This window comes from Nelumbo nucifera, chromosome 8 (assembly GCF_055504915.1).
Source record: "Nelumbo nucifera cultivar China Antique chromosome 8, China Antique-T2T, whole genome shotgun sequence".
In the NCBI taxonomy this organism is placed as follows: Eukaryota; Viridiplantae; Streptophyta; class Magnoliopsida; order Proteales; family Nelumbonaceae; genus Nelumbo; species Nelumbo nucifera.
The window spans coordinates 15,054,683-15,066,612 of NC_142656.1; the positions used below are offsets into that span (position 1 = coordinate 15,054,683).

General features: G+C 35.9%; 1 protein-coding gene across 3 annotated transcripts; it reads right to left on the minus strand.

Moving 5' to 3' along the window:
• Positions 1 to 848: 848 nt before the first annotated feature.
• Positions 849 to 4,879, minus strand: LOC104592455 (axial regulator YABBY 5-like). Of its 3 annotated transcripts, none has more exons than XM_010251837.3 (8): positions 4,141 to 4,879; positions 3,364 to 3,393; positions 3,169 to 3,288; positions 2,299 to 2,416; positions 2,132 to 2,177; positions 1,954 to 2,029; positions 1,672 to 1,740; positions 849 to 1,094 (listed from the first exon to the last, which is right to left on the minus strand). In XM_010251837.3, exons 1-8 carry the CDS (start codon positions 4,219 to 4,221, stop codon positions 1,044 to 1,046), a joined length of 591 nt encoding a protein of 196 aa, XP_010250139.1. In that variant the 5' UTR covers positions 4,222 to 4,879; the 3' UTR covers positions 849 to 1,043. The 3 variants fall into 3 exon arrangements, with proteins under 3 accessions (XP_010250139.1, XP_010250138.1, XP_010250140.1); XM_010251836.3 differs by having other exon boundaries at positions 2,132 to 2,180; positions 4,141 to 4,852; XM_010251838.3 differs by lacking the exon at positions 3,364 to 3,393 and having other exon boundaries at positions 2,132 to 2,180; positions 4,141 to 4,808.
• Positions 4,880 to 11,930: the final 7,051 nt, after the last annotated feature.

The window sequence follows — 11,930 nt, forward strand, 5'->3', positions numbered from 1 at the left end:
TATCAGGACAAAGGTAATTAATACTAGATTAGCCAGCTATTTGTGCAATCATAGGTTATTGAATTGTATCAGTGAAAAATATTTTATTTAATCTTTTCCTTAAACTAAACATTTCTCTATTTATTCCTGTCACTGAAAATTAAGGTTCAATAGGAATGTGTCATAAATTAATTATGGTCAAGCATTCCTTTATCTTGAACATTTTACCCTGTCAATTCTCTCAAACTTTTTTCTCCTATCCCTTGGTGCCTCACTAGACACCCTTGTTTGTATGGTATTGTCTCATTTATTATGATGGTGGTGTTCAAGACTATTCACCCCCTGTTGTTGCCTTCTTTTCATATTCCCATCGCTAGTCCTCATAATTGACAAAGGTGAGCAAAGAGATATTTTATAACAAAAGCAAAAAAGCACTTTTTTGTACACACACAAGCACAGATCATAGAACTAAAACAAATGGAAACTTTTGGAAATTTTACATATACTAGCATATATATTGGGATAACCTTATTTGTTAAGTATTTCAGAATATTAAACAACACATCCCCATGTGTTTGGTATGTCCAAAGCTTAGCTTATCTTCTATCTCATGAGCATTTGATTTGCATGGGAAAACACATGTAGACTTTAAGATAGGCTGTGCTCAAACCTTAGGAAATGCATGCCTTAAATCTCATCCATGCATGAAATTTGCAAAGTATAATTCTGATGGTATTTATGCTTCAGAAAATTATCATTATTAATATTTTTCCTTAACCAGTTAAGCCTAGACTATCGAAAAGAAAGCAAGCATAGTTATGACTTGTTTAGTCATTTCCTTCATGTAACTGGAAGGTGCAAGCCAAAGATTGATGGGGAAATTAAAACGAACTAGTTTACTTCAACATAAACAAATATTATGTCTTAATCAACTTAAAACACACAAACAAGGAAGATTAAGTTTTAATCTCCTTATACAACATATAAGATACTTGGCAGAATCAAGGCTCCATTTACTTATAACACTTGGTTATGGCTAGAAAAGGGAAATTGTGAACAATCTATCATTTGTTCAATATCGCTGCTGCCTTTGTCATTAGATGCCTATCTGATCCCTGTATATATGAAATACAATTACATTAGCTCAACATTAACTGAAGATAATTAATGTTACTTGCAGAACAGCAGGAGGTATACTGTTAATGAATGAAATAACCAAACTGCCTAATGCAAGAAATATATTTGGGTGCTAGAAATATTTGGACATAAACTAGGGTACTAACTAAATGGTTGCTCAAAAGCATTTCAGACAATTTGGATGCATGAGTTGCATATATTGAGGAGCATCTTTAATTATGACTGAATTTACATTCCTTTCACGGAAACTCATTTAGTAGCATTGAAATCAACACAAAGAAATAAAAAAAAAAGCAGTAGTTTTCAAAAAAAAAATCATAAACATGTCTAAAGAGGGTCGAAGAGAAAAAAAAAATTAAATATATAGCAAAAACTTTTCTTCCTATAAAAATCAGCTATAACTCCTATAAGAAAGATGGTAAAAAAGAATATGAAAGTTTTCCTTCTCCCATAGGCCCAAACTAAATGAGGGGGAGTTCTTGTTTCCTATGAGAAATAAATTAGGAAATACAGAAGTTTAATTTCTTAGTTCAGTAGAGAAAATCATATTGTTACCTCATCCAGTTTAGCTTGGTTTTTGTTCTCCAACATCAACCCAAAATGAATATGAGGGAAATGTGCCCACTGGAAAAAAAAAAAAAAACAAAGATTAATTATGACTTAGAAATCAGCCCAAAATGATCAATCTATCTAAATCTAAATTTAACAAATGAGTTTCTTGGCTTAGGTTAAATACATAGTGAATTAATAATTAAGGTGCAGTCCACCCATTTGGACTCTTTGCATTATTCATAACATGTATCAGAAACAGTTTAATTAGTTGTGTTGCCTACTGACATTTTTTGCTGCAGTGCTGAATGCTTCCCTGTGGCTGATTTCTGGATTATTAGCCTTGATCCTCTGAATCTCTTCTCTGTGAACCATATTTGATAAAAACAATTGAGTAACTGCAGGAGCTATTACCACTAAAGGTGTGGGAAAAATTGAAGAGCTAGCAATAGCGCTGTTTCATTACTTTATGAACTGATTATATGCGGATGGTACTCGCTGCCTCTTTTCTGCTGCTGCATAGTATAGGGAAATTATAGTGATAAAGAGTGGTCCAGAATACCCCAATTTGGAACCGATATGTATTAAACACGCATAAATGGACAAGCGGAAATGAGCTACTACACAACTTACGGCGATTTACAATCCTTTGCTCGCTATTGGCAGGTGGTGGTGGTCTCATCGCAACCTTGTTGCATTTTGAAGAGGATCCCAGGTCAATCCTGTAGTCCGGAGAAGTGAAACTTGGTGTCTGGAGATGATCGGAAGAATAATGATCAGGTTTTGTTCACAGTGAATAACTTAATATGGCGAATAGAATTGTGTGCGTGTGCGTGTGCGTGTGCGCGTGTGTGTCTGCGTCTGCGTCTGCGTCAGAGAGAGAGACGAAACAGTGAGAAAACTCTCATGATCTGTTATGAGAATTAAAAGAAAAAGAAAAAGAAAAGAAAAACTGGTTGGATGTGAGGTGAGGTGACTGAATCAGTTAGAATCATGTCTTATCGTGAACAAAAAAACCCCAGACGATTGACAGTTGGGTCGAGGAGATTTGAAGGTTTCTCAAAATGCAGGTGTGTCTCTGCCGTAGAGGACAAAGCTGCTATAAAGGAAGCCGCATGGGCATGACCTCCGACTCCGAGGAGATTAATGGTTTTGATCAGATTAAGGGCTAATAAAAAGTGGGTGGTCGAAAGAAAACCCTGAAAATGGCTTTTCCTTGGCGGGCCAAGTCAGGACCTGACTAAAATCCATCTGCGGCCGAAAATTCACGCAACAAAAAGCAAAAATAGGTTTGGTAATGGCGGCTGCTAGGTTCACAGTCGCGAGCGGCAGCCCAAGAATAACTTCGAAAGACTCGATAAACAGGCCTGAGCCAGAAGGTTCACTTTCATCAAAAGAAGAAATCCCAGAAACCCTAGTTTTCAGAAGCTAAAGTCGTAGACGGATAGATACAGATCACCGCCCTTAAAACAAGCCGGGAAGAAACTAATAAGTATGTTTCACCTGGAGATCTTGCCACGACAGCGACTGCAGCGCCGCTGCCATGTTCACTGACCAAAGGTTAGTGCAATGACCGCATCGAACGGTCACGATGTCGAACAAGCTGCTGCATGGAACGCTCACCTGCAAAAGCAAAACCGGATTTCAAACAAAACGACTAAAGAAAGAGGAACCCACATCATAAAAATGATTTCAGACCTCCATATCTTCTCTTCTCATCAAAGGACTCTGTAAAGTGGAAAAACACTGAAATTGGTTTTCCAGGTTGTCAAAAGAAGATCAGAGAAAGAGCCAACTCTAGCTAGTATTATTTCATTGAAGTAAAACATCAAATTTTCTCGAAATATTAATCTATCTGGTGTTTTGTTAAAACAAAAAAGAAACCCATTGAGAATAATATCAATAAACCAGTATAAATCAGCTTAAAAACCTCCTAATGAGGATTGGATTCGAAGAAAACCCAAGTGATCATCAATCTTTTCTGGTCTCCCTGGTATCATTCTCCTAAGGAAAGGCTACAACACAGGATGAAGAAATCAAAGAGCACAGGAGGAGTTGTCATCGTCAGTTCATCATCATTAAATTCTTGTTTTTCTAACATTAAAATAAAAAAGCATTTTAGGGTATCAACTATATATCTTTCAACACGTAGTCATTCACACCCTCTCGTCTCGTCTCGTCTCGTCTTTAGCACAACAGGTATGACTTTTGTTTGACAGCAAAAGAAGAAGAAAAAGGAAAGTCTTGACGATGGAGACCTGTCTGCTAAACAAATACAAGAGCCCACGGAAGAATTATAAAATATTTAAAAATAATAAAAACCCAGATCCCAGAGGCAAGGACTTGAGCCTTTTCTTCAGGACCCAAGATAGGTCTTTTCATGTTGTTAACAGAAAAAAAGAAAGAAAAAACTATTTATTAGTTGGTGGAAATATTGAAAAGCAAAACTCGTGAATGAGTTTTCAGATCAGATACCGCTAGAATGATGTTGCAAAAGTTGCAAGGGATGTAGCAGACTTGCTCAGACTGAAGATTGATGCAGGTCGACATAGACATATCTCTTGGGACGGAATTCTTAGCTCCCGAACACAAGAAGAAGGAAGTAGTGAAACAGAAGAAGAGAAATTAAAGGAAAAGAAGACGATAATGATGATGATGCCTCTTTCAGCCAGCAATAGTAGGAGAAAGAGCTTTTTCTGTTAGCTCCTCCTGGTTTTGAAGCCCGAACGATCGATTTCAACTGTTAAATTGATATATAAATAGACTAGAGAAAGGCAGAGGGAATGAAGGAAAAATAAAAATAAAAAAGTGGGTGAGAGTTAAAAGAGAAAAGAAAAAGATAGAGAGATAGGATCCAAAGCGGGAACACCAATGATCTGAGCTGTGGAGGTCTAGAGGGAAAACCATATTTATAAAAAAAAGAAAAAAAAAAAAGAGTGGTTTTAGGGTACAAATTGCCAGCTTCTGTAGTGCCCTCCAGTGTCAAGGGTAGCCATAACTGTGGGTCCGGAGTAGGGTAAGAAAGCTTTAACCGGGTTTTAAGGGCTACCAGAAAGCGGTTTGGGGAAGAAAAGCGGTTTCCAACAACAGCTTTTCACTAGGTTAGGGTTTCAGAAGGGGGGGAAGGTTTTGGCCGTATTCCCATACACGACCAACCAAATAAAGTCTATTATGAAGAAATGAGTGCGACCGTTCCCCCCAGCCACCATCCCCCTACCCCCACTGCGGACGAGGGGGGCGAGCGAAATCAACATCTGTGAAACTGGAAAATTTTTTTCTCTCTGTATATTTTAAGTAACTAGAAAAGAGAGTTGATTGAGTTGCAGTCCGAAATATCGAAGATGACAAAAGCAATAAAAAGGCCATGGAGAGATCAAAGAACAGCAAAAAAATTTGAGAAAAACCAAAGATTATCATCAGGAACTCAGGATCTCTTCTTTGTCGGCTAAGCCGACCTGACGAGTGGGCTGAGCGTGCAAGTTCGGCTTCTGTCCTTTTCCATGTTTGAGAGATAATAAATTTCCATGAAAATACAGCCACATGGCAGGAAAACCAAGCCGGTGGCTTCACCCAGGAATTGCCCCAAGAGAATCCCTACACTTTTTAATGAAACGAAGGTGGTCCTAGATATCATCTATGGTCGATTTTTAATATCAACTACTTACTGGTTGCAAGTACACGGATTTCAGCTTTCAATCAAATCTTTTTTTTCATTTAGACCTTATTATGGTTAACTACTTGAATGCTGAGACTTATAACAATTTACTTGTACCACCCAAAATAGTAATAAGCCACCTTATGGCACCCGAAAATATAAACAAGCTAGATCTTGCTCTTCTCTGCTTTATATGATTTCACATATACTGGTATCAGTGATTTATTTGTATTGTACATTATCTAAAAGTTTTATGAACTTCCTTATCATCGTTCTCTCTGTCATTATCATACTACTGCTACAAGTACTTGTAAATAGTTGTTAATCCATTTCGTCAAAGATGCCAACTCGCACAGTTTTGAGGAATTTACTCAGTTCCTTACTGTATACGTTTTTAATACCCCATTGCTCATCTTAATTGATGTTTCTCTTTATTTTCTTTCCTTCATGGTTGCCTTCTTGAGCAATACCAATTTATTTTATTTTTCTCATACTTTAGAAAGACAAACACGCAGATGCACGAATTCATCACATACACAGAGAACCCACAAATGATAAATAAATTTTATTGACTTAATAAGAGAACAAATTAAAAGCATCCATCACCACCAGCAAGGAGGAGACCCAACTCTGAAATAATATCTAAATTTCGATTAATGGTGAGGCAAGTAAAACATGGATTGCCGATGCTGTAGGGCGTTGAAGTAGGCACACTTTAGAGTTTTGACAGATACCGGACAGTCACTGTGGACATGGATTGTCTACCTCCCTTGTTTAAAACGATGAATGGTTATTTATCAAGTACTTAGGCCTGTATTTTTTAATTAGTGTACATGTGTGTTTCAAGTTCAACAGAAAAAAAAATAGTATAATACTACATGGACAAGAAACAATTAATCTGTATCAAAGCCTTTTCTTAAATTTCTTCTTGGTTAATTAGACAGACTATGTAGTAAACAATCTGTATCAGAGCCATTCTGTACTAGCTCTGGTCTTCAACTTCCCCAAAGGGTTCATATATTTTTTAATAGAAGTGTGGTTAGTACATTTTCTTCACTACATTCTTTCATTCTCAACCTCCACAGGATACTTGTGTACTTCCATAGAAGATTCAAACTCTCACCGAGTCAATGGACCTTGTTCCACCACTGTTTAATTACAAGTTCACTAACTTTCTAACTACCATGCACAGTAATAAATACTCAAATTGTACTTAAATCTACAATAATTAATCCTCCAAAAGGATAATTTTATACGTGATTTGGTGCAAGTTGAAGGCTATATAAAGGTGCAAGAGAAGGCCAAAAGGAAAAAAGGGTTCAAATTATAGGAAGATTTGACAAGCCATTTTAATTTTTAATAAAATTGTGGCACTAAAGGGAAAAGATTCAGAAATGTGATGACCACATATAATTGAGATACATAAGACAAATGATAATATATAAGAATGATAATTAATAGTCGTATGTAAGTACATTTTCTTTTCTGTATTGGATGATATCTTTTCCAAATTAATTATAAGAATAATAATTAAATAATCTCTGTTTCTACTTATGAATACCTCATATTTGGATTTTCAGTACTGTTTTAGGGTGCATTTGTCAGGATATGAATGCTACATTGTCTCATTCTCTTTCTTTCATTTTGCATTTGATGTCACATTTGTGCTACCACTTGGCCCGGGTTTTCTTCACACAATTTTTGGATCATTGTATATTTGGGTGCCACATATATAAATGTAATAGTTTCAGGTTTATCTTAATATGTGAAAACCACAAGGAGAAAGAATCATCATAAGAGACAAAAGGATTTACTGCTAGAAATAGAAGAAATTAATATAGCAATATTTATAATTAAGATGTAAGAAATGATCTAATATATTCAGAGAGTGCATTCAGTTCTTAACCCATACAAAGACTTTAAGGCTTGAGAGAGAGAGAGAGAGAGAGAGAGAGGCATTCAATATAATTGATGACCCCATACAAAGGCCTTCTGGGAACCTGTGTAAAGCTCGAACTTGTTAGAACAGGTAATGTCTGTCACTCAGGTAGGTATAGATATTTAAAGGTGAGTATATACATATAAGTATGTGGGGTGGGTGGGCACGGGACTTGCCCTGTTTTCCAATGATCTTCCCAAGGCCGAGAAAAGATTTTGAGTATATATATTACATATAAGTATATTACATTCTCTTTCTCTCATCCATGCAGGAATGATTGCCAGAGGCATCTCCTCCCTTCTCTTCCCCCCTTCCCCATGTCATTATTGTCATTCATTGCTCATCACTTCCTTGGTTGACCATTTTCCCAAACATCTCTCTTCTCTCTTTCCTTTGTTTAATTTAAATAAAAACAAATAAAATTAATATTTTATTAGAATATTTTTTGGATTGGAGTACTAGCAATTAATTTCTTCTTTTCATGAGACCTAGATTGGAGTAGCTGTCTCCATCTGCATGTCTGATGTACGTAGGACAGCAGGTATAGGCTGCAATCACGTACTCAGTGAATGTGTTTCTCTGTAAGGAGATTGATTCGTTACTCGTTAGGTCGCCACAGCCCACAGCCCACAGCCTACACCTCTTGTTAGTGGCGGGTCCGTGATTAAATTATCAATTTGGAGCTTTGTAACTCTGCAAGTTTCACTGTGGTGGTGAAGTTGTGGTTCTACCTCCAACTATAACCTGCCACAATCTAAGTAATCAATATACGGGCAGTTGGTTTTTTCTTTTTTTTTTTTCTTTTTTGGTAGAAAAAGTGTGCTATTAAAATAATTCAAAACCCAACAGTAGCCAGCTCAGGCTAAGATAATTACAATATAAATTAAGGCAAAAGGGGTCAACTATGATACCGAAAAAATAACAGCCAACTAGACCTGTTCATGGGCCGGGCCGGGCTCGGGCCGGGCTTTCACTTATCACTAATGAAAATATACTAGGCCCGAGCCCAAGCCTGGCCCAACCAACGGGCCTATAACTTGGGCCCGAGCCCGAGCCTGGCCCGACCAACGGGCCTATAACTTGGGCCCGAGCCCGGCCCTAGTAAAAAGCCCAAAACCCGAGTCTGAGCCCGAAGCCCGACCTAATTGAAAAAAAAACAATTTTCCCTATTCAAATTATAATTAAAAATTCAGATAGTATTTTTTTTTTTCTATTTAAATGAACAATGGGCCTACAAGATGGTATTTTTCTCTTTATTTTATATTTTAAAACACAATTTTACATTCTTAAATCAAAAGATTTATTCAAATGAACATAATCACATAACTAATTTTAAGTTTAATATTAGGTCGGGTCGGGCCGGGCTATTTTGACAAAACCCGAGCCCGGCTCAAATTTATTGCAGGTCGAGCTTTTTGGCCCAAATTTAAGCCCACGGGCCTATAAACATGTTCAAACCCGTCTGGGGGTCGGGCCAGCCCGTCGGGCCACCCGGCCCATGAACAGGTCTACAGCCAACCATCAAGTGGTATTTATCAAAATTTATCTGGTGTTTTAATTGATAAAAGCTCTTTTAGTATTGTCTTCCCACTATTATAGATATTTTTCAAGGTAAGGTTTGATTATGATTGATTAAACGTAATGGTAAGTACATTTTGTTAATGTACATGAAAATACATTTTGTGAAAAGTGAATCAATGAAAAATAAGAAGACTTTAACATAATTGATTTTGGTTGAGATATGGATTTAACGTGTAAGCAATATTAGTGAATGCATATATTTTCCTTAAGGCAAGGGTTTGATTATGATTGGTTAAATGTAAAGATAAGTACAACTTGTTAATTTACATGAATCTACACTTTGTAGAAAGTGAATCAATGAAAAATAAGCAGATTTTAATATCATTGGTTGAGACATGGATTTCACATGCAACCAACATTAGTGAATGCATCATAGTTGAATTGATTAAGTTAATCAAATCTATTTTTCTTGCAAAAATAACTAAGAAACCTGCAAGTAATAAATTCCTGAAGGTTAGTTAGCCTATTAGTTTTCATATCCTTTATATATAATTCCTATAGGAATGTTGCAATGTTTTCACATCCTAATTCTAAGTTTGTTTTGGAATTTTTTTCATATTAAAATCTTATTGGGATCTAATGAACAAATCCCTTCTATTAATTTAGACAAGGTTTTGGCCCTGCTACTTAAAAGAATCAATGGTATATGACTGTTGTAAAAGAAAAAGAAGTACAAAGATGGCTGTGAAGGAATAAACATTGGAAAGGAATTATTTCCAAGGTTCATCAATGGAGATCACATCTCCTCCCCACAAGGGGCCGCCCCACAGTGCATCCCCGCTGTGTATTGAGAACATCTCTCGATAATGACATCATCGGTTCTGATACTATCATTGGGAGGTGTTTCCAATACATGGCAGGGAGGCACTGTGGGGCGGCCCCTTGTGGGGAGGAGATGTGAACTCTCATCAATGGAAGTTAAATAGTTTTATGATAGAAAGCAATAAAAAATGAAGGAAATTGCAATCATAGAAAGAGAAGCATTTATTAGATTTAGAAATTGGTTCCACATTAAATCTAAATCTCAGTCAATCACACTAAACTCTACTAAGCTTTCATTGGTTCAAATTTCACAAAGTGTAATTTCACTTTTAATAAGAGATACTTATCATTATGTTCAATTAATCACATCTTTTGTTGCAGGGTGTGGCAGATGCACCATTGATTTGCCTTAGATTTTAATTTAAAAGCTACAACCCTAGCATATAAGCTAGTTTTCTTATCAAATTAGATCTTACTATACATCTATTCCTAATTCAAGTAACATTGGGAATATGTATGCAATACAATAAATACTAATAATACTTCCGTATACACAAAGTATGGCCAAATTGTGTATATATATATATATATTTATCGAATAAAAAACTGAAAGAAGTCGAATGAATGAAAATAAAACTGGTCGTTTTGGTATGTGAGATATACCACACATCAAATTACTAGTGGATTGTAATACTTTTAAGCTGTACAGCAGCTGTCTGCTAGCATTTTCAATTATGAGGCTCAATGTACTGTGGAAGAGACAGTTTTGCCGAGACAAACACATCATCACCAAGGATTTTCATCATCTTATGAACCATTGTGAGTGCCATAAGATTCTCTACTTAATTATTCCAGCCACATGGATCTTTTTTCTTTTTATGGTGTATAAAGGATTTGTCATGTGTCGACACCTAATCACCATTTTTGGAACTTTTTTCTTGGGGCTGTTGAAGGTTAACCCTAAAAAAGGCTTAATTTGTTTACCAAATGGCAAGGGCTGTTGTTCTGAATTGGACTCTAAATAAGGGTTCTATTCAAAATACCAATTTAATTTGTTTGCGGGATTTAATATATATTACTAGAGTCAATTTCTCTTTCTTTCCAAAAAAAAAAAAAAAGAAAATCTCTTTTCTGAATGGGTTAATTATGAGCCATGGGATCTGATGGGAACACAAGTGTTTGAACTTGGCATAGCTATGCTTTGCCACAAACATTCTATAGGCTGGTATAAACATATGGAATTTTGATGGGTGATCAGAGTTTCAGATTGGATGACTCCTAATAGGTTATCAAGATCTCTCTTCTCTAGAGAATTTGTCTAGGAAGCTGTCTTTATCACCATCACCATCATCGTTATTATTTTCTTTAGCACTTCTTTTGTTTATTAGAATGTATAATTACGACGTTGCTCCACCTTTGGTAGCCCTACACCAGAACTTGTAATTGTACAAATCTAATCTGTGGGACTTGTCTTAAAGCCTTTTTTGGACCAATGGATCCACAAGATCATTTTTTATCTGCACTAGAAGACATGGGTACCTCTCTTCAAAAAATAAAAACAAATGACCCATTTATTTGAATAGTAAAAGCATTGCGTTTTTTGTCTGTGTGTCTTGCACATTGAATCTGTTGCTTGTGCATTTTAGACAGGAAAAAAGTTATGAAGACTGTGATTAGACATCCTTTCCAAAGGTTTCAAACAAGAATTTAATCGGAAGAAGCAGAAGCAGTTGGTTGCATGCTGATTTCTTAAAGACACTTTTGATCATCCAATTTTGAATTTATAGGTGATTAATTGCTTATCGTGTCACTATATTGCCATGCATCTAAAATAAATATGGTGTAGAAAATTATTTTCTTTTTTTTATGCATATTAATTTCTATAGGTAACATGATTCAACCTTTTGCTTATTAATGGATGGCTTGATTTCCAAGAAGAAAAAGAAGTAACGAAGCCCTCCTTATGCCTTGTACTTGTAGGATTTGACTAGCTAGCTTTACAAATGCAGTATGTCCCCGGTAAAAGTTAGTTTTTTTTATAGTAAATATAAAATCATAAAAAAATAAAAGAGAAGGGAATACAAAAGGGACCATCCATGATCCAACACAAGAAAAGGTCTACATAGGGCTGTTAATGGGTCAGGTCTGGGCCGGTCTAAGCAAAACCAGTCCCAAACCCATTATTAATTGGAACAAAATCATAGACCTAGAACTCTTCTAGTTAATAGTTGGGTCAATTGGGTCCAGACCTAATAGACCCGATTATACTGAAAACTATATGTTTTTATTTAAATAATTACTCAATTTTTAAATTTTGATAATGTAATC

Coding starts and splice junctions, on each gene's coding strand:
- LOC104592455 (XM_010251836.3), bottom strand. CDS start 4,221: ATGTCTATGTCGACCTGCATCAATCTTCAGTCTGAGCAAGTCTGCTAC. Junction 3,289..3,363: donor TGAGAAGAGAAGATATGGAG/GTCTGAAATCAT, acceptor TTGCTTTTGCAG/GTGAGCGTTCCATGCAGCAG. Junction 2,181..2,298: donor GCAAAGGATTGTAAATCGCC/GTAAGTTGTGTA, acceptor TATACTATGCAG/CAGCAGAAAAGAGGCAGCGA.